Source organism: Acomys minous (genome assembly GCF_964271855.1).
Source record: "Acomys minous genome assembly, chromosome: 1".
Lineage (NCBI taxonomy): Eukaryota > Metazoa > Chordata > Mammalia > Rodentia > Muridae > Acomys > Acomys minous.
In genome coordinates this window covers 141,433,143-141,456,070 of record NC_140483.1, presented here as the reverse complement: position 1 = coordinate 141,456,070, position 22,928 = coordinate 141,433,143, and the positions used below count along the sequence as shown (strand labels likewise).

General features: G+C 46.1%; 1 protein-coding gene across 4 annotated transcripts in view; it reads right to left on the bottom strand.

Moving 5' to 3' along the window:
- TDRD7 (tudor domain containing 7) overlaps window positions 1–13,518 on the bottom strand; it is a 75,143-nt gene extending 61,625 nt beyond the window's left edge. The window contains exon 1 of one of the 4 annotated variants that reach the window (XM_084784292.1): window positions 13,402–13,518. In XM_084784292.1, coding sequence (XP_084640418.1) covers window positions 13,402–13,485 — 84 coding nt within the window. In that variant the 5' untranslated portion in view covers window positions 13,486–13,518. Of the gene's footprint in view, window positions 1–5,756; window positions 6,146–6,402; window positions 6,555–13,401 lie in introns of those variants that run through there. The other 3 variants (XM_084784293.1, XM_084784294.1, XM_084784295.1) reach the window with 3 other exon arrangements.
- Between the last annotated feature and the right edge of the window lie 9,410 nt (window positions 13,519–22,928).

The following is a 22,928-nucleotide window of genomic DNA, read 5'->3' as shown; positions in this document are numbered from 1 at the left end:
TTTATAAGCTGAAGGAGATAACTACTCTGCCACCAGATGAAAAGCATCCATTGCATTATTTCTGGGCACTACACACTGAGTTCACAGTGAGCAGTCAGTGTCAGGCCACTGCCATGGCATTGCTGTCAGGTGTCCACACATCCTAGGGGCAGCAGGTGCTGCTTCAGCGCCTGAATATTGCAAACAGAGACATGTTTCTGTTTTCAAATAGTGCAGAGAGAGCTGGGACTCACCGATACAAACCGCCACTCTCCCCAGGCTTTTGGTAGTTATCTATTTAATCAACTAACAAATACCAGAAGTACAATAAGTGCACAGAGTTGTTGTTGTTGTTGTTGTTGTTTTTAAGCTACAAAAAGGAGTTCATACTTGAGAAGAATGTGAAACCATGCCTATGCAGACGGCCGCAGTCTGTAAATTAAGGTCACCGCGCCACCACCACCCCGCCTGCTTTCTTCCTAAAGCACACAATGTTGCATAGAACACCAGCCCTCTGAATGCCTGGGGCTGCAAGGGAAGAACCTGAAAGATGGGTAAATACCTGCTACTCTGGGCCGGGAAGGCAGAAAGGCTTCTCAAATGTGTACCTTGTTCTCATGCATAACGATTTTTCTAGTCTCTTTTGCAATTTCCATTAGCTATATTGCTTAAGGTATTATTCAAAAAACAGAGGCATGGTTTAAAATAGTATTTTCCAGAATACAGTGCTTTAGAACGCTACAATTTATGAAATCTTTAATTATCATGACATTTTTGTTTATCTGTTTAGAATTTTTACAGAGGGAAATTATACTCTTCAGGTGCATAGGAATACCTTCCTCTAAACGTGGTTTTTTGTTTATTTGTTTTTTAAATCTTGGTTATCATTTGTTACAAGCACAACAGTAAGCTTATCGTGGGACTTTCAACTTCTGAAAGTCCAAGGGCAAAGTTTTAGGTACCCTGCTTCAAGCCCTTCCCTTACTTTTGTCTCTAAAAATGTAGCCAATGTAAATTTGAGTTCCATTGAGTTTAAGTGAACTTTAAGGGTTTGACCTTGTGAGTTTTCAGTATCCTACAAGATCAGATGACCTGAGTGAGGCTAGGCGGGGAGAAATGGAGTGGGCCTTCCATTCCAGACTACAGGTCCTCAGAGGTGTCCACTCCTGAGGACTGTCCAGCCAGTGTATGGGGAGTTATTAGTCACAAAGCTAGCTGGCAAAGACCTGTCAATGAGGAAGAAACACTGTGACAAACCACATTTCATTTCACTTCCTCTCTCTCTCTTCTTGCCCTTACTTATGCTGAACAGAAGCATGACCAGCTGAATATGTGCAGTCAGCAGCTATTCAAGAAACTTTCGCAGAACCATGGTGTGTGTGTGTGTGAAAGAGAGAAAGAGAGAGGGGGGGGGGGGGAGAAATTGCCAGGAAGAAATATACTGGCAGAAAATAGAAAACAAGTTGGAGAAATTTCTAGTTCTGCATTTAATTCAAAATATTGGAAGCTGTCTTGATTCACTTACTTGCCTCATAAACACATGTATCAACTGACAAGTTTGGTGAGCAAGCTGTGGATCGCCATGATTTCTCTCCTAACAAGTAGAAGGGTCACTACCTGCTTTGACAAATAGTCTTGGAGCAAAACTCAATTTCCCTAGATGCAGCTGTCTTAGGACAGTGTAGGACATGGATCCAGCCTCAGCAGGGTGACCTGAGAACAGCACGGAATGGAAGCAGGATGCTGTGCTAACCGTTTCTCTAAGACTAAAACATCTTATCCTGTCGGAAGCTCCTTAAAGCAAGAAGAAAAACAACTCAAAACAGCTTCAGGAAATCCCTGAAACTGACCAGATTCACTAGGGCCCTTCTTGCTAGAGCAAACAATAAAAGCCAAAAAGTCCCTCTCAGACAAACAAAGCTGAAAAGTTGACTCTCAGATAAGCCTAGCTGCCTGGAAGAGATTTAGAACAACTGAGTCAGTCAGAAGGGACACTTTTCAGCCTGGTGAGCTGCCTGCAGGCTGTGTAGTGTGTTCCAGGTTTCCAGATATTGTGAGCTATCACTCTTTTGGGGGGAGGCCTTGGTGATGCAGCTGTCTGAGTAATTTATGCTCCTGTTAAGTAACGCCACGGCCAATAAAACTCATTGATTTACCAAGTGGACTTTGGTCTGTTGTGGGCTCCCTAACTGGGGTAAGTAGATGTGCATGTAAAAGTTTTGTCACACAACAAAGGCATCCTAACGCCATCTCTCCTTCAAACTATTAAGCTTAAATAGGAATCTGGCGCTTGGGAGACGGCTGAGCTGGTAAAGAGCTTGCTGCACAAGCCTGAGCACCTGAGTCCAGCACATGTAAAAGCGGGACGCAGCGGCTTGTCTCTGTAATCCCAATGAAGGAGGAGGATGGAGACACAGAGGTCTCTGGGCTCAATGAACTGTCAGTCGAGCCAACTCAGCATGCTCCAGGTCCAGTGAGAGACTGTCTCAAAAAATAAGGGAATGAGAGAGGAAGATACCCAATACTGACCTCCAGCTTCCACACCCATGTGCACACTTGTGCCCAAATACAAATGAACACTGCAGATTTACACACATGAAAAATGAAGAAACTGGAGGTTGAGAGATGGTTCAGAGGTTAAGAGTACTTCCTGCTCTTGCAGAAGGCCTGAGTTCTGTTCTGAGCATCCACAGGGCAACTCACATCTGCCTACAACAACGATTTTTGGGGATCCAACCATCTTTTGACATCCACAGTCACCAAGCACAGATCTGGCACACATATGTATAATCAAGTGAAACACTCATACACATAAAATAAAAATAAATCAATCTTTAAAGATATAACTTTGAAAAATGAGGAAACAGAGGTCCACTGTTACGTCTTCTAGCTCTTATCTATTTCATGGCCAGAATCAAAACCCTCTACTCTCCTGACTTCCAATCTAGACCTTTCTTTCTGAGAACACTACCGATCTGGATGCAGCTTGGTGACAAGAGAATGTTATGTGTGGTAAAAACCGAGCGGTGAACAGACTGCTCCTCAGACACCACCATCCTTCCCTTTCCTCTTGCTACACACCTCACTGCGAAGGCCGCAGGGCACTAATGCTGCATAGGAGGTATAGGAAATCAGCTTTAAAATTGTTTGTTCCTGGGTGTGGGTGGGTGTGGTGCTGGAAACAGAACCCAGGGCCTTCTGGATGCTAGGGAAGGGATCTACACCAAGTTACAGTGCCCAACATAAATGTAGACAACTGACATGGCTTAAAATAATCCTCACTGTATTTCAAAACTATTTTGTATAAAACTGTCTCTTTTCTTTACTATACCCGAAAATTACTCAAGAAAGTCTTATTTTGAGAAATCTGTGGCGGTTTTCGTTGTTTGGTTGAGGCTGGGTCTCACTATGATATTCAGGCTGGTCTCAAATGTCAGACCCTCCTGCCTTTGCCTTTCAAGTGCGGGGAGTCAGATGTTCACCACCACACACAGCTGAGCTAGGATGTGTTTGAAACAGATGTTTTCTGATGCTGTCTACCACAGACATCTATGTGCCCCTGGTATCCTCTCATCTGTGGGTTTACTTCTGTTAAGTTTCTCTTTTTCAACTATTTTTAACTGCATGATTTGTCTTGTATTTCCCACAACACTTTTCCCATCATGAATTCTAATTCCCCAAATAAACCCAAAGACTTATTAGGGTGAACTTTCTTACCTACTCAGCTACATGCTCAATGTTGGAGCATCTGTACGTCTCCCCAGAGCAGTGGTTCTCAACCTCTGGACTGTGACCCCCACAGGGACTGTGTATCAGATATCCTACACACCAGCCATTTACAATTCAGAGAGTAGCAAAATTACAGTTATGAAAGTCATTTTAGGGCCAGGAATCACCACACCATGAGGAAATGTATTAAAGGGTCCCAGGCTCAGGAAGGGATTTTTTTTTTTTACAAGTAGGGACCTAAAAACCCTAGAACGTGTGCTGAAAGATTTTAGACATCGTTTAGGCTACCTCAAGTCTTTCATCTTACAAAGCAGTAAACAGCTTCAAAGGGAAGAGGGATTTATCTAAGATTGTACCCAGCAATTTCGCATATTACAAGGTGTGTGGTTCTTTTGCTTTTGTCTTTAATTTTAAAGACGAAGTCTCCCTATGTAGCCTCCCAGCAGCCTCCAGAGTGCTGCAATTATAGGTACATACACCACCACACCCAGAGTGCAAAAGGTAAGGGGCTGCATTTTCTTTCCAATTACAGTCCACTTGCTGAACCTAAGTTAAGTCTTCCTACCACCGGTTTTTAAAGGAAAGAGTAATCATCTTCCTTAGAGGTTTTTAGAAGGCAGTTTTCCTTTTTATTATTGTTATTTCAAATTATTTACTTTGACCACTGTGTAGATATCCTAGAAGGAGTTTCTATGAATCTACATAGTAGAGAAAAACCCTGAGATGACTAAGTAATCTGATCAGCCATCTGGGTCTCTACCCTAGTTCTAATTACTAAGCCTTTTCGAGCAATTGATTTCCGTCTCTTTCTACCTGTGGAAGAACAAGAGCCATGGTTCTCTGGTCTCTGTTTTCCTCTGAGTCCTTTGAAGAGGTACTGGGATCCAAAATTCTGATGAAAATTATGGGTTTGCTTGCTCATGACAAAGCTGCACAGGCTGAAATTTTAAGTCTGCTTGGACACCACACTGGGTTACCTTGCTTGAGCAGAAGCTATGACTGGCACATACTTCAACTAAAAACGACAACATGAACTGCTCTTTGTTTGTTTGAAAAGACAACTTTGGGCTTATGGGGGACTTATGAAAACAATGAAGCACAGAGATGGGAAGAGAAGAAAAAGCAAATTTGTCACAAAGGTGGGAAAAGCCAATTTATATAAGTATGAAAGTCAAATGCACTTCAAGCAACAAGAAACTCCTGATCCATGAAAACATCCAGACATTTTTTTTTCCTACATCAAAGCTCCGTTCTTGCCATTTGTACTTCATCAAACACAAAACATGGACTCGGAATTGAATTATAAAGTGTGTTTTCTTTACATTTCTATTAAACACCTAATTATATCAGAAAGGAACTTTAAAAGATTCTTTTCAAACTCTTGAGGCAAAACACAATAGTGCGTTCAGCTGTGCTGATGTGGCGCATTTAAAAGGGTATTAGCAGGGATTACATTTCACTTCCAATCCACTGGGGCTAAAACCTGAGGGCACTGCCAATGTGCTGCCTCGCTGTCTTAGAAAAGAAGGAATCTACGAAAGAGAAGGGCTGAGGAGCTGTGGGCTCCACAACCAGCGCAGGATGTTGCATGTAACTGAAGCTCAACTGTGTCAGGAGGGTGCAACTATAAAAATCTATACAATGTGCCTGTTTCTTCTATATATAAGATCTGTGTGTCCCTATCCTCAAAAACCTTGAAATCACAACCTGTAAAATATGAGCAGTTTGGTGAAAGGAAAAGTTAGCCAGTTTGGATGATTATCATTATAAGCCAAAGGATTTACCTTGTCTAGAAAACACTTCGAAGGATGTTTACTGTTCCCATTTGCTACATGAAAAAGAAGGCTGAGAGGAAGGGTGCAATTGATTCCCGACCTCACATTAAAGGTTTGAAGCCCAGATTCCAATACATATTTGCAAAGGCCGCACTGTAGAATGCCACATCAGGGGTCCGGGAAGAGAGGTGGGGGCGGGGGGATTAGTTCTAAATTTCACTCAAGCCACTAAAGCGGTTCCAGTACCAAGAACAGTTCTATGCAAACGCTCACCTGCAGAGAGCAGAGGTGGGTATCAACACGCAAAGGGTTTGTGTTGGTGGTATCAGAATCCTTTGGGGCTGGGTCTTTATATCTCCCTTTCCTGCTCCCCAAAATGACTGGGAAGGTGGCCCTGGATAGTAATAGAAATGTACCCCTCAAGCGGGTAGGAGCAGAAAAGCTGTCAGCTCCGACTTCCAAGACAACTTCTCCGTGGATGCTTGTTTCCTCCCCAGCGCTCACGGTTGACAGGAACGGCTACGTGTAGGTCCTGCCTGATGTGCGCGGCCTGCACCGGCCGGTCTCGAGGGCGGAGGCCGCCGCAGTGTGGCCCGCGGGATGGCACAACTGCGCAGAGCACGGGTACCGCTGCCCCGCACGGGCGGCCGCGGCCGGTTGCTCCTGCCCGGGAGCCACTTCCTGCTCAGATCTGCGCGCCGCCCACGCCCCCCGCTGCATCTCCCGCTGCACCGCGGCTGCCCCGGTGAACGCCCGGCCCACGTCTCGGGGCGTCACGCACGACGCTCTGGAACCCCGCCGCGGCGGGGACCAGGCCGGGGCCTGAGGCTTCGCACCCAGCCGCTGTCCCACCGGAGCCATGCCGCCCCGCAGCCCACCCCGCGTCGCCCGCACCTGTCGCACCCCGACCTGAGCTCACCTCGTCCCGGGGGCCCCGAGGCCCACGCCCGCGCCCTTGGGCCCGGCTCCCTCAGCCGCCTACGCCACGGCCCCCAACGCGGCCGCCGCCCACTTTCGGTTTCCCCCGCACGGCCGGAGCCGCGGCTTGGGAATCTCCTAAAGCCCCGCCCTCTAGGCCACGCCCCGTCGCACCACGCCCCGCCCCTCAGTCACCGGCTCAGCTCTGCGCAGGCGCAGGCGCTCCGGCCACGGCGGCTGCCCACTCCGGGGTCCGCGTGTGAGAGGGGAAACCGACGCCGCCTAGCGGTTTCTGCGCGTGCGCACGCCTGCTTGGAGCTCGGGCTGTGGGCTTCACCCTCCTTCCACAGTGTTCACATTCTTTTCAACATCTCAATAGTTTATTTTCATTTCACTAGACAGTTCATCTTCAGCTGTCTTCTCGGTCACTCTTTGGAGAAGGATGACCACACGAGAACTCCAGCCTCCTTCCTGTCCCTCTTCTCTGCTTTGCCACAACCCCTTAGCACCTGTAGAGCAGCACTGCCCTAAAACTAAAGCTGTCTGAGGGCAGGGATCCTAGAATACAGCTTAGTATATAATTAGCATGACATAAATACTTGTCATATTCGTTAATCCGTCTAAAAGTGTTAAATCCCCGCTAGTTACTCACTCCTTCACGGTAATTCCATTTAACTCCTGGTTTGCTTTAAGCCACTATGAACAACTTCATATCATTCCGTATGCTTTTAACGAGAGTCTGCTGCTTCCTTAACCAGCATTTTTTTTTACAGTTTGAGGTATGCCGGCCATACTGTAAGCTGCACGATTCAAATGTACGGTTTGATGTGTTTGTTATGTATGCAACAGAGAAACCATAGAAATTAACATAACGAGCATAGCCACACCCTCAAAAGCTCTCGCTCTCTCTATGATGTTTACCTCAAGTCCCATCCCTTAGTCCTATAACTGGTCTTTTACCATTACTATAGATCTGCTCGCTTTTTCTGGGGTTTTATATAAATATAATTATTCCATAGGCTTTAAGGGGGGGGGTCTGGCTTTCTTCACTCGGCAGAATTCTATTGCTATTCTTCTGTATTGCTGTATATACTAGTAGTTTATATCCTTTGCTCACTAAGTTTTCATTGTGTGAATGGCAGGTCCACTTCCAGATATTGACCCAAGAGAAAGGAAAAGGTTTATCCATCGCAAACCTGTACAAAGATGTTTAAATCAGCTTTATTCTCAATACCTAAAAACAGGTAGCATTTGTATCCTTTAGTGGGTGAATGGACAATTAACTTATGGACTCAAGTGTTCCGACAGCCTATAAGCCTTGGGCTTAAGGAGCTTTCCCTTCCTTGAAAAGCTGTAGCAGGAAGGAGACAGTGAAAAGCCGAATATCCTGCGCTCAGGAGGGTCTGTCCTGAGGCTTTGACCAGGGGTGTTCTTTGAATACTGTTCTCTTTCATAATCTCACCTCTGGTCCCTGCCTGAATCTGCCGAAGCATCTCTCTCTGAAACCAAATTCTCCACATCACCTTTGTTCTATTTAAGTCTGTGTCTGATGTCTCTCTCCCTGCCCTGTCCCCTGATCTACTCCAAACAGACCTAGAATATACCAGCCTTCTATTTGGACTCTGAACTACTGGCTTCCCGTTCAGATGAGGGTGGGGAATAGAAGCAGCATCTGGGACCTGAGAGAATTAGCTGTGGGGACAGGAAGTTAGGCACTACTGAGTTCAATATACAAAAGAAATCATCACATGAGGCGCATGCACCGTTTAAGTCTGAGAGCCTTCATGTTGTAAAGGTGTCCCTGTTCGCAGTGTCCTATGTACAAAGAAAAGCCACGTGCCGCAGATACTTTTCAGCAACCAGTTTCCCCTATGAATACTTGCCACAAGCAAATATTTTCAAGTATGCAGTTGGAGGAGTTTTAACAACTGTATTCAACTGTGTAGCCACCATTACGATCAAGATGCACAACCAGTTTTATCCCCCAGAAGTTCCCCTGTGGCTTCCAGCTACCCCTTGTCCCTCCCTCTACCCTCCACTCCTGGCAGCCGCCGATGAGATTTGTCACCACCGTTTTGCTTTCTCTAGAGCACCATCTGCATGGGAGCGTATGATGTGCAGTCTTTTGTGTCACTTAGTGTAATCCTTCCTGTTGTACTTATCAGTAGTCGATGCCTTTTGATGGCTATGGGCCATGTCACTGCATGGGTTTGTCACAGCTACTTTACTTTAATGTGCATTTCTGTTGTTCTTAGCCTGGGACTGTTCTATAAATAACGTCTATAAATAACCGTTGTGTAGTCAAATGTTTTTCTCACATACATGCCTGGGAGTAGAATTAATGTCAGGATGTGGGACAAATGCATCGTTATATATTTACATATATTTACATACATGTTTATATGTATACTTAATCACATATAATATGTAATTTATATATAAATGTCAAAGTGTAACCTTATGTGGCCACATCATTTTGCACTACCATTTCATCTGCCATTCTGCCATTCCAGCCCCTGCAGAGTGCGAGCCCCACTCATTGCCAATATTTGGCATCATCGGTCTTTTTAATTGGAGCATTGCACTGATGGATAGAGCACTGAGCCTATAGCACTGAGACTTTAGCTTGCCTTTCTCCATGCCTAATGACATAGAGCATCTTTTCATGTATGCACCGGTCTTTATATATGTTCTTGAACAAAGTTTCTGTTTCATAGATTTAACTGAGATGCATCATGAGGATTTTCAAGAAGCTGAATTTTAGCAAGGAAGTTGTATGATCTTGTTTTGTTGGTTTGTTTGTTTGCTTTTATTATAGCTGGAAATTCAGGAGACTTAACTTTTTGTTTTGTTTTGTTTGTTTTTTGAGACAAGAGCTTGTCATGTGGCTGAGGCTGTTCTAGAACTCTCCACCTTCTTGCCTCGGACTCCCAAGTGTTAGAATTACAGGCATGTGCTACCTTGCCCAGCTCAGACTGGCTACTCTTTAGGCTAAGGGTTCTTATCCTTTAATGGAACAGTAAGTCCGAACATGTAAAAGCAACATCACATAGACACAGAATTTTACAGAGTCAAGCCCCACTGTGAACACACATAACGTTTACCTGAGGGGGAACCTTCGAGCCAAAGAGCAGAGTTTCAAACTAGCTAGAAAAGGCTAAACTCATCTTAGGCCACCACGAGCAACGACAGGGAACAGATGGGCAGATCTGCTCCTCTGGAGAAGAACACACACATCTCTCATCTCCAAGGCTGCCGAGAAGTCTTCAGTGTCCTGCTCAAGCGGTTTTTGCAGGGGGCAGCCTTCTGGGAGATCACCTGTGCTTTCAGAGACTTCACCAGACTGAGTTTATCATGGAAAGGAAATGCCAAGAAAGGCCTACGTATAGGGAAGGAAGATAACCCCATTACCACTGGCGCTAAAACAAAAACCGATGGAGATATAAAACCTCCACCTAGGTAGGTGTGGTGGGTGTCACCCACCTTTAAAGCCAGTGCTTAGGAGGCAGAGGCAGGTGGGTCGCTTGAGTTCACAGGCCCGCTTAGTTTATGTAGTGAATTCCAAGGCAGCTGGGGCTACATACAAAGGCTCTGATTTTAAATAAATAAATAAATAAATAAATAAATAAATAAATAAATAAAAAGAATCCCTCCACTAAAAGCTCTTCATGCATTCTTGTTCATGGGGAGGCCTACTTGTTTGGAGAGAGCCACAGGGGAGGTACCAGGACACCTAGCCAAGGCAAGAGGCTCCAAGGCTCTTGGGCCTTCTAGCCCCACCCACTACAATAGTTCATCAAGCTCAGTAAGGACCTTGTTTCAAGTACATATCTATAGCTATTTCCCTCTCCTCTGACACATCTCCATGGTACAATCCAAGAACCACACACTCTCCGTCCTCCACCCCACAGCCACTCAAGGAGCATTTGGAGAGACCTCACATGCCACCATCTCGCCTTCTCTCCTAATATATGTTCCTTCTTTACACTGTTCTGATTTCCATCAGTTTCATACCATCAGTGGACCTCAGGGATTTGCCTGTGACATTATTCGGTGTCACGCACAGTACCTGTCAGGCAACCTCCCTCACAGCCCTCACCTCAAAACACCTGTTCTCTTAATTGAGCTTCTAGATGGTGTTTTGTTCCTCAGATGCGGTCTCACAGAAAAGCAGCTGAGAATGAAGCATTCCGTTTCCAGCGTAAAGGAGCGCGCTCAGCTGCAAGTGACTTCAGTGGCATTCCTGCCGGCCACTCAGCCACAAAAGCTGAGCTGTTTCTGCATCCAGGTGGAGCGCAGCTTCTCGCCCTTCCACGAGGTCTGGGAATCTAGATCCACAACAAAAGGGAATCTCTGGATAGATCTATTTTTGATTAATCATTAATGCCATCATCACTCCCACTTCAGCTACTGACCCATGAACAAATGGAGAGAGAAATTTCTAGGCAACTATGTTTGTTTTAACTGAGTAAGGAAAAAAAGGAGGGGAGGGGGGGGGCAAAAACAAAACACAAGGGAGGGCTTGCCAGAGCCCTGATGCAATCCTGGCACTGGTGGAGCTCAGGGCTTGCTGATCAAGCAAAACCCGCTAAGCTTCCCACAAAGGCCTCCAAGGTGAGTCAGCTGAAAGGCTCTAATCCCCCAGAGGGTGATCAGGGAAGCTTCAGAGGGCACAGAGCCACCAGCAGTGGGAAAGAGGGAAAAATGAAAGCTTTAACACAGTGGTTCTCAGCCTTACTAATGCTGCAACCCTTTATGGTGTGGTGATGTTACTCCAACTATGTATATTATTTATTTATTTATTTATTTTTGGTTTCTCAAGACAGGGGTTTCTCTGTGTAGCCTTGGCTGTCCTTGTCTCACTTTGTAGACCAGGATGCCCTCGAACTCACAGAGATCTGCCTGCCTCTGCTTCCCTGAGTGCTGGGATTAAAGGCCTGCACCTGCACCACCATGCCCAGCTCATAAAGTTGCATTTGTTGCTACTTTGTAACTGTAATGTTGCTACTGTTATGAATCATAATGTAAATATCTGATATGCAGGATACCTTATATTGGACCTCTGTGAAAGAATCATTAGACCCCCCCAAAGGGTCGAGACGCACAGGTTGTGAACCACTGTTTTAACATCATATTAAATAGAGTCGGTGCTGTCTAACAGACCTTCAGTGCATCCTTTGTGAGCTGTGGGTCAATCATACGGCTCAGGCTTAGGCAAGACCTGCAATGACAGATTTTAAGTGCTATCAAGTAGCCAGGAAGCCCATCTGTTTGGCAGGGCGTGAGATGAGGGTGTGGTAACTAATACTTTAAACAAGGCAATCAGTCACCAAACTGAAATAATGGATAAAACTATTGATACAAAAATTACATTGTAGCCGGGGCGGGCATGGTGGCGCACTCAGGAGGCAGAGGCAGATCACTGCGAGTTTGAGTCTAGCCTGGACTACAAAGTGAGTCCAGGACAGCCAAGGCTACACAGAGAAATCCTGTATGGAAAAACAAACAAACAAATTACATTGTAATAGTTTCTGGGAGCGGAAGAAAGGGGGAAAGCTGTGAAAAGTAACTTCCTGGGAACATGGGAGGCACTCATCACCGGCTCACAGACTGAAATGGAAGAACAGTTAGGATTCAGGAAATGTGTCACCCAGGAAGTGTCACAGTCCTTGACATGTTAGACGCATCCAAGGTCAAAGTCCAAGGTTACAGTGACCTGAATTCCAACGCCCTCTGGCTCCACTTCCAGCTCGGATCCCTTTCCACAACAGAGCTAATCCAGAAGAGCTGGCCCTCAAGTCAATTCCCATTAATCACCATCCACCAGGGGAGCAGCCCCTGCCCCAGGGCATGTAGACTCTCAGGAGGGTATTTTTAGTTGTCATAGTGACTGGGCAGTTAGTCTGGACCGGTACCTAGATGCTTGTTGTTCCGTCCACTTGTTAGAGAAGTATCCCAACCAAAGTGTGAATGCCTTGCCAACTATTTGTATAAATACAAATTAGTTTCCTATAATTTTACAATGAATTCTTAGATGGATGGGGGTGGGAGAGCTGTGAATTTTATGTCAGGAGTAAATGAAGAGAGAAGACTTTAAAATATTTAACATAAAACAGAGGTTGGGGACTGTTTCCTGAGCCCTATAGATTTAAATAATTTAGAAATTTTCCCAGAACAACCAACCCCACCCAGAAACATGGAGGGCAAGATGTTCCTGTTTACAGCAATCGACACAGGACACACACACTTGTCTCCCTCAATGTCTACACTACAAGATGCTTTTCTCACCCTAGCGCTTACACCACTTGAAGACAGCATTTTATCCCTAGAGTTCTTTTAGCCGCAAAACTTTGTCTCCCAATCTTCCCTTCACTTCCTCACTCATTTAAAGCTGTAGCCTTTGATCCCTGCAGCAGTTTCCTTAAAACAGGATGCTTTGTAATTTGCACTGATACCAAGCTAACACCTGGGGTGGGGGCAGGGCTTGGACCAGAGGAGGACTCCGGAGACTCCTGCAGGAAGCTGGCTCTTACTCCTGCTGACTTGAGCACTCTTCCTCCTACAGAGCATGCTCCAGAGCTTGGCCTCTAAACTGGCTTGTAAACATCCCAGGGCTTGCTCCTTACAGATTCTTTTGTGTATTAGAGGTGGGCCCGATGACTGCATGCTCCAGCGCCTGGCACACATCAGATGACAGCAAATATTTGCAATGACTGAGTGAGCGAAGGGCTCAAGTCCAACACTTTCTGTGTGGCAATGCCACCTGTCTGTACTCCTGATAAGTGAAACAAAAGTCTCCCTAAACAAAGGGCGATACATTAAAAGCATAAAAACAGCAAACCTTTATCTACTATCAAAACACCTATGAAAGAGCTATACACCTGTACATTAGCAAACATCTGGGTACGGATTGCAGACTGATACCTCAGTCATTTGGGGGCTGTTGTAACAAAGCACCAGAGACTACATGGCTTACAAACAACAGAAATTTATTTCTCACCGTTCTAGATCCAGGATCCGGGTGCCAACTTGGTCCAATTCTGCTGAGGACCCTCCTCTGGGTTGCAGACTGCTGGCTCCTCATTGTATCCTCTGGTGGGGTTCCTCTGTCCTCCTCACATGAGGAGGAGACCTCACTGTGTGCAGAGACCTCACTGTGACCTCTTTATAAAGGCACTGGTCCCATCCACAAAGGCCCCACCCAAAGGCCCCACCTCCTAACACCATCACACTGAGAGGCAGGATTCCAACCTGTTGACTCTGGTGAAGGGACACACAGAGCTCATGAAGACTGACAGTTGTTCATTCAGAACCTTGACTTTGACTCTGTCACCCCATAGTCACACAGTTTCTGTCTTTAGATTTCTAAATTCTCCCGTCTTTCTTTACTGCTTCTTCCCGGGAAGCTACCAGGCCCTCTGTCCCTATCCACACTTCCGCATATCCTACGTGATGAGGTGGAGACCAGACCGGAGGAGTGTGACATAGCAGTGAGGAATGTGACTACTCTAGATGCCGTGGTTGTCAACACAGTCAACCTACTTGGCCTGTAGCCAATACACAGCCCAGTGCACAGGACACTGCTATGCACAAGGAAAATCCCCCTGTATGAGTCTCTGCTACAGTCCCGTTTATCCAGAGGCCTCTGTCTAGAGTGTATTCTTTGGGTCCTAACTCAGAGGTCATAACCCTATGAGAAGGGTAGAGGCAGCTCAGTGTTGGAGTATGCTGCCAAATCTTCCTAATGCTTTCTTTGGCCTCAAGGTCATGCTTTTTCCCTCCCAGCAAACTGTGATTAACCAGGTTTCTTGAGAGAGGCACCCAGAGTGCATCATTTCCTTGGTAGGCAATGGTTGGATGTTCACAACGGACTCAAGCAAAGCACAGCCCTGGGTGGGTGGTGCTCAGTCATTCTCTCTCAATCCTGGTCCCCTATTGGGTCTAAAAAGGCCAAAGTGGATTTCTTTGAGACTCTGAGACTTGTGGGTAGTGGCTTTGATGTGCCACCTGGGCACTGTCACTTCAAAGCATCAGTGATCTTATGATCCATGTGCCATGTCCACATATCACTTGGCACAAGTCAGGGCTGCAGTCCTGACAATATGAAAGCCAGGCCTCTGGTAGTCAAGGTAACCCACTTGGGCTTGGTCTGAAGAGCCCAAGAGTTCTCAACAGGATTATGAGCATTTGCATTTTCACTTACATGAGTGTCTAAGTAAGTCAAGACATTTTGCATGTCTCCATAGCAACATAATAAGAAAGTATCAACACATTGCATTTGCTTTTATATTTTTCATGGAGAGACTACAAGTACTGCCCTGAAATAATAGCACTGCAGTTTCAATACACTGGGCACCGTGTCTGGCTGGTTTTCTCTTATATCCTAATGTTATGATTATAACAGGCTTGGCCGGGCGTGGTGATGCATGCCTTTAATCCCAGCACTCGGGAGGCAGAGGCAGGCTGATTGCTGTGAGTTCGAGGTCAGCCTGGTCTACAAAGTGAGTCCAGGACAGCCAAGGCTACACAGAGAAACCCTGTCTAAAAAAAAAAAAAAAGATTACAAGTCTCTCAGCATCAGTGTTTATGCTTATGAATGAAGGAATAGTTCCCCTTTACAATGATAACTAGTTAAAGGCATATCTGCAGAAATTTTCTAAAAATTCAACCTCTTCAATACCATAGACACTGCAAGTGAGCAAATGATATTATTCAAGGGGATGTTGCAGTAATTTGTTTTGACAAAGATAGATTTTATATACACACACATACACACATACTCATACACTCACATACACACACACACACACATTTTATTGTTACTGCTTTTGAGACAAGGTCTCTCTACACAGCGTTGCCTATCCCGGAACTCCCTATATAGACCAGGCTATCCTGGAACTCACAGGGATCCACCTGCCTCTGCCTTCCAAGTGCTAGGATTAAAGGCATGCACCAGCAGAATTAATCCTTAAAAAAAAAAAAAAACTTATGAGCAGGGTGGTATACACTTTTAATCTCAACACTCAGGATGAGTACTGACAGGTGGAGGTCTATGATTTTGAGGCTGGGTCGTCATAGCAAATTCCAGGATAGCAAGACCTTGTCTCAAATTTTTGCATTACATTTTATTTGTGTTTTATTTATTTTGTGTGTATGTACACATGTGTTTGCCATAACATGTGTGTGGAGATCAGAAGACAGCTTGTGGGAGTTGGTCTCTTCTTCTGCCATGTGGGTCTGGGAATCCAATGTGAATCTATGAATCTATCAAGTGTTGTATCACTGAGCTAAATCCAAAATGCTGGGTTTTTTTTTTTTTTGTTTGTTTTTTAAGCATTAATATACTAGTGAGACAATTTCATCAAGTAAAACTCAAATAATAGCCTGGCCTGTGATACAAATGAAAATGTGAGGTCTCTGGAATAAAGAAAAATGGTGAGAAATTGAGCAATCATGTGATCTCTTGATAATATGGCTCACTGGCTGTTCTACCTCAAATGGCCACTCTAGGTGGCAGTAAACCCACACTCATCTCTGCAAGTGGCTGTATTACACCGACTCTGCCCTCCCCACACTACTGTTAATAAGTAGGTAATAGCAAAGAACATTTAATGGCATTTCAGTGATGCATTTAGGCATTGATTGGCCTTTAAAAATAGTGACTCATTTGTTCAGAAGGTTTTCAATCAGCTGTAACAACAGCCACTAGTGATGGTTCAGAAAGGTCAAAGTCAAGTTAGGTAATGAAAAGTAAAATGTAGTTGAGTTTTCTGGTTTTGTAAGGCTGTATGTGTTTAGGGGAACACACTGAACTCTGACTCTGCTGCTGTAACTCAGTGTCCTGGTTCAGCCTCAGCCTCTGAGGATCGCCATATCCACATGCGTGCATCAGTCGTCTTTACCCCACTGCACTTGGGTTCTCTTAACACATCACTATCTAAAGCTTCCCGCCCACTGTTTTCTCCATGTTCATGCATCACCCCTCGGAGACAAGCGACGCACCGCATCACCCCTCGGAGACAAGCGACGCACCGCATCACCCCTCGGAGACAAGCGACGCACCGCATCACCCCTCGGAGACAAGCGACGCACCGCATCACCCCTCAGAGACAAGTGAGGCACCGCATCTGTATTTTTTGCATCACGGGGAATCTCCAAGACACAGAAAACTCAGTAGATAGTACATAATGAATAGAACAGTACATTTAATTTGTAAATTAATTCTTGAGACTTGTATATGGGCTATGACTACAAGTATTTTGAGTGTGTATTTGAGTAATATAATGTTAGAAACAAGCTAAACCTTTCTCACTGAAACTTACATGTGCGTGTTCATAGCAGGATCATGTATACGGCCTAAAATGCAAACAATTAACTGTCCATCAAGTGAGGAGTGAATAATTAAAATGTGGTATATCCATACATTGGACTTATCAGCCACTAAAGGTAATGATGGGGATGTTCATAAAGGTAATAAAGGGGCTGGATGGGTTGCTCAGTGGTTAGGGGCTCTTGCTGCCCTTGCAGAGGACCCAAGTTCAGTTCTCAACACCCACCTCAATGACTAACAACCATGTGTAAGTACACACACACATACACACACACACGAATAATAAACTAAATCTTAAGTAAAGATGTTAGTGACATCATGAAAGAGGGTGGGGTGAAACATAACCCCAGTATGTCACTCTACCTAAACAACTATTGAACTGACAGCAACTATCCAAAGCAACTTCTGGAGCCTAATAAAACATCATTCACAGCATCCTGGGGGCGAAGGAGCCTTGATGAAAATACCGGTGAGTCTGACCCTTTCTCATGGTGTGGCCATGAGTTCCTGCCTTTGCTCCTGTTCTGGGCAGGCATCTCAGGGCAGCGGCTCACACTCCTGGTGTGACTTGCTGAAGGCAGGATGGGAAATAAGGACATTGTCTTCTATATGTGGACTCTGTGTTTGTTGTGAGCCCCACCATGACAAAACATGGCCAGAGGCTTTGGGTCTTTTCACTGTATCAGAATGTACTGAATAACAATCCATTCACAAGCTATGCGGGTTTTATTGGCTTCAATTTAGCAAGTCACATTGAAATCCCTCCATAGCCAGCTCTGGCAACCACAGTTTTTGTTTTGTTTTGTTTTGTTCTCCAATCTCAATTACTGAAATTAGTTCAGATCACACATTAGACTTCACATAATCTACATTGAACTAAAGGAGTTCCTCAAAGGCCAGGCATGGTGGGACACGCCTTTTATTCCAGCACTTGGGAGGCAGAAGGCAAGTGGATCACTGTGAGTTTGAGGCCAGCCTGGTCTACAAAGCAAGTCTAAGATAGCCAAGGCTACACAGAGAAACCCCGTCTCAAAAAACCAAAAAAGGAGTTCCTCAAAATAGTCTATGACCAAACAGAGCACTGATGAAAAGGCAGAAATACACGAACCAAATGGAAAGTCTAATCTGAAAACTACAGTTACTTGGATGAAAATTTCCCTAGAGACATTTAAGAGCAGAGTTGAGCAAATGATCAGAGATCTGTGAACTCAGAGGCTAGAAAATTGCAGCAGCCATCCATACAGAAACGTAACTGGTCAGAGTGCTGAGAATAACTGACTGTTGAATGTTCAGCCACAAATGAGACGTCTGTAGTAAACCTGCCAAGGCTCAGGGAACATCACAGAAGAAGGGGTGGAAAGCATAGAAGAGAATGCGCCCCTCCCCCACCCCCACCCCCTCCGTGAAGTGCTGTCTTCTGGACATGGCATAGCTGTCAGCACTTCTTAACTCACACAGCTATAGTGCCCTGCACAGAACCTGTACAGAGCCAACAAGAACGGTCTACATTCTAACAGTAGCACCCATTAGACTTAGGAGGAGGAGGAGGAGGAAGAGGAGGAGGAGGAGGAGGAGGAGGGTAAAGGCGGACATGTTGGAAGATGATTGAGGGAGTCAGAGGCAGCTTTAAGGATCAACATACATTGTTGTGGTGGTGCGAATGAGACCGGCCCCCCTAGGCTCATGTTATTGAATGCCTGGTCCACAGCTGGAGGAACTGTCTGTGAAGGATTAGGGGATATGCTAAAAGATTTGTTCCTGGGGGTGAGCTTTGAGATTTCAAAAGCCCATGCCAGTCCCAGTTAGCAAACTTGCTCCTCCCTGTCCGGCCCCCTACCCCACACTGCTTTGTGGTTGCTGTCTCAACCTGTGAGCTCTCAGCCACCATACCTGCCTACCTGCTGCCATTCTCCCCCCATGACTATCATGAATTCTAACCCTCTGGGACCACGAGCTCTCAGATTAAATGCTTTCTTTTATAAGTTGCTTTGGTCGTGATGTTTTGTCACAGCAGTAGTAACTATGGTAGTTATATACATGCATACATGTATGGAGTAATCAAAGAATAAGTAAAAGTTACTCTGAGGGGGGAAAAAAAGAAAATCAATATTATCCAGTCTGACGAGCTGAGAGGAAAAAATAAAGAGGCGTGAACAGAGATTAAGGAGACTCTGACATACCAAGGGGACCAACATACACACTATGAACATTCCAGAAAGAGAAGAGAAAGAGGAAAAAAGATTATTAGAAGAAGCAATAACAGAAAACTTCCCAGATGAATGAAATTAATCTACAGACCCAAAGAACTCAGCAGACTCCCACTAAGACAAACTCATTCTAACCAAACCTTCAAAACAAAGAGAAAGTCTTGAAAACTTGAAGAAAGAAGTGGCTTGTCAAATACAAATACAAAAACCACTCCTCTGTAAGATTAAAAGCTGATTTCTCGCAGGGAGGGTGAGTTAACATTCCCAGAGAATTGACTGATGGGGGTGGGGGTGGGGGAGGGGGAAAAGCTAAAGCAAGAAATCCTTAATTATCTTTCAAAAATGGAGGGGAAGGTGAAATTAAGACAGGCACAGAGAAGCCAAGGCTGAGGCTGTTCAGTGCTGGAGACCTGCTCTGACAGGAACTGCTGTGTGGAGATGCTCTGGGCTGCCAGCCTAGGCCGTGTGAAGAAGAAAGCATCTGTAGCTAAGGTACATGTGTAGGTGAGTTTTAAAGAGCAGGCTTGTGTTAGTTCCTTCTCAGGTCTCCGATGGAGCTGAAGACCAGGTAACTTAGTTTTACAATGAAGCTTGGTTGTTTAGGGGTTGAGATTTTTTTTTTGGTCTAGATAAGTGTTTTAAGTTGATAGTGACAATATGTGATGGAGATTGATTTACATTCAGAATTTTAGATGCACCACCATAGGAGAGACGTTTTCTTCAAGGATGTCAAATACGAATAGCCAAAACACTGGAAATATGACATTTGTATAACTCCTGATTGTGTCATGGTTCTTCTTGTTATGGGTGATATGTGTAATGATATGAATGTATATGTAAAAAAATAATTTTTAAGGGCTGGGCATGGTGGCGCACACCTTTAATCCCAGCACTCGGGAGGCAGAGGCAGGCGGATCGTTGTGAGTTCGAGGCCAGCCTGGTCTACAAAGGGAGTCCAGGACAGCCAAGGCTACACAGAGAAACCCTGTCTCGAAATAAAAAAAAGAAAAAAAAAAAAAGAAAAGAAAGAAAGAAGAGAAGGAAGAAGAAAAGAAACAGTTATAAAACATGTGTGGTCTGGGTCTGGCAGCACAGGACTGGAACTTCAGATGCTGACGGGGCCTCGGCAGAAGAGCCTGCAAGAAGGACAAGGAGAGTGCAAGGCCAGCAGCTAGCATGGCAGCCTTGTGAGACCTCATTTCAAAATGAAAAGCTTTTTGCTGTTGCTGTTTTCTTTTGCTTTAAGGCCAGGCATGTTGCTGAGTAGTAGCACGTCTGCCCAGCATGTACAAGGAGACTTTAGGGCCAGCTCCCATGAGGCCTGGCTATCTGCCCTTCTCATTACACTAGCACTGTTAATGAACTAACAGGTCATCTCTCACAGCATCTTTGGGCCAGGAATCTACATATGGCTTCCCTGGGAATCTCTGCCTCAGGAGGTTCCCTCAGGGTGCTGGTGATGCTAGAGCTGGGTGTAAGCAGAGAATGCAAGCTCTTGTCAGCGGCCTGAGCTCTCTCTCTCCCAGGCTCATCCAACATGGGCCTCCCACATAGAGTGCCTTGAATATGGACCCCTGATTCCCCAGCTAGAGGATTGTGATACAGGTGTGGTGTGGGGGGGGGGGGGAGGAGGGGAAGGAGAGGCAAGGCTGAGCTGGGGAGGGGAAAGGAAGAGGGCAGACAATGGGAGAGATAGGAAAGGAGGGAAGATCCACGTGGGAGGATGCGAGAGGGCAGTGGTTTTGCTAGCTAAATCTTGGAAGCTATAGTACAGTCAATGTTTGTGGTACCCAAAAGCCTTATGGTGCCTCCGAGTCCTACAGGGATGGCACTAGGAGGTGGAGCCTCAGGGAAGTTATGAGGTAGAGTCTCAAGGAGAGGAACTAGTGCTCCTTTAAAAGTCAGGAGAGCTCTCCTCCTCTTTCAGCCTTGGGAGAAATAGCAGGAAGACCTTATTCAGAGCTGGCCTATGTTGGTACCTCAATATCAGACTTGTAGCCACTAGCCCTGGGAGAAACAACTGTCTCTTCTATAGGACCCACCCAACCATGTGCCCCTAGACCCCGTGGCCACAGAGGCAGGGGTGGCCTCCCACTGCCCTTGCCGTAGTGAACCACTAACCACTCAGCGGTTACACGAAGGCCAGGCCACCAGCAATGTGAAGTTGCAGTGTGCTGCTTACCACACGGGCTGGAAAGGGCACAGTGATGCCGGGCACGGTGAGAAGCCATCAGAAGACTCTGGGCCACGGGATGGCAATGTACACACTTCCTGTCATTTTCGTGCCCTCCTAGCACAGAATGGAGAGCAGGCCCACGCGGCTGGTCCGTATCACAGGGTGGGACCCCGCTTGTGTTCTGCTCATCACTCCTCCTGTTCTGTGTCTGTGCGTGTGCGGCTTAGGACACCAACCCACAGGATTTGAATCATCTTGCCTTCGCCTAGTGCTACCCCTCAGGAGCAGACTCTAGAGCAAGCCCCAGTGTGCCGGCCTAGAGACCGGAGATCCTGAGAGGCCCAGTGAACTGATGGAGAAAGCTTCTGGGGCCCCTAGCTGGGGCTCCTCAGCCCTGTGGCCATGGGTGCATCCAGATCTTCTCAATGACAGTGACCACGTACAGGCAAGGAAGTGACACAGGAAGAGGAGAGAGCAGTGACTAGGTGAGGAGCTTCGTAGTCTCATTAAAGGAACGGAGCAGGTAACGGAACCCTGGAGAAGTGAACTTACTTCCTGCTGAGAGAGCTTAGTAGCTGAGAGCTTTGGAAAACAGCATGATCAATAGACAGCACCTGCCCCATGAATCTCTCCTGACCAGAAAGCTTCAGCGGAGCACGATGCTTCCTGCTGCGTGTCTGCCTTTTGTTTTGTTTGCTTTGAACACATGTATGCATGTATGTATGTATGTAAGTAGGGAGGTAGGCATATATGCATGTATGCATTTATTGTGTATGTGAATGTCAGAGGACTGCTTGTGAGAGTCAGTTCTCTCCTTCCACCACAGGGGCTCCAGGGATCAAACTCAGGCTACAGGGCAAGCATCCTTAACCACTGGGCCATCTTACTTGCCCTGCATCTGTGTTTTCAAGGCTCTGGTACTAGGAAAATCTAGCCTGAGAGGCCTTTGCTGCAGACACTGGCTCAGCTCTCACCACTGAAGCCTGTGGCCGTTTGGAGAAGGCACTCCAAAGGAGCAGTGGGTAAGTGACCTCACGGCTTTCCCTATCAGCATGTTCTCGTGTGTGTGTGTGTGTGTGTGTGTGTGTGTGTGTGTGTGTGTGTGTGTGTGTGTGTGTGTAGGTGGGCAGGAGATGATAGCAGGCCCCTCCTGAGCAAAACATATCCCTGCTCCCTGCCGGTAGGTGGGAGTGTGAATGCTGAGCCTGTGAACTTGCGTTTCTTTCTCCTTTGTTGAGAAGTCCATGCAGAGCCCCTTTGAGAATAATCTGAGGAACATGAAATCTCCCCCACACCTGCACTGTGTGTGTGTGTGTGTGTGTGTGTGTGTAGATGCCCACAAAGGTCAGAAGGAGGCACCGGAGACTCTGAAGCTGGATTACAGGTGATTGTAAGCTGGCCAGTGTGACTGCTGGGAGCCCAACTCGGGTCCCCTGGAAGAGCAGCAGCTGCTCCTAACCACTGAGTCATCTCTCTAGCCCCAGAAGCTGGCTTTCTCATGGTGGTGCTCCCCCACAGTGAGGACCAGGCAGGCCCCTGACACCTCGTGGCCCAGCTGCCAGATACTGTCTCAGCCCATCTCCATCCAGAGAGTGAAAAGAAGCCCTGAGTGCGCGTCTGGATGCTGTCTCCTTCGAACTCTCGGGATCTATGTTAAGTGTTTGGATCCTGGTACCTGGTACCAACCAACCCTGCTCACTCACTGTGTACCCTCACCCCCTTTTCTGCACCTGTCTTCTTTCCCAAAAGTGCCCTCATCTCTGATGAAACTGCAGTGCTTGGGATGTAGAGCTAGAGACAGGACGGACAGGGGA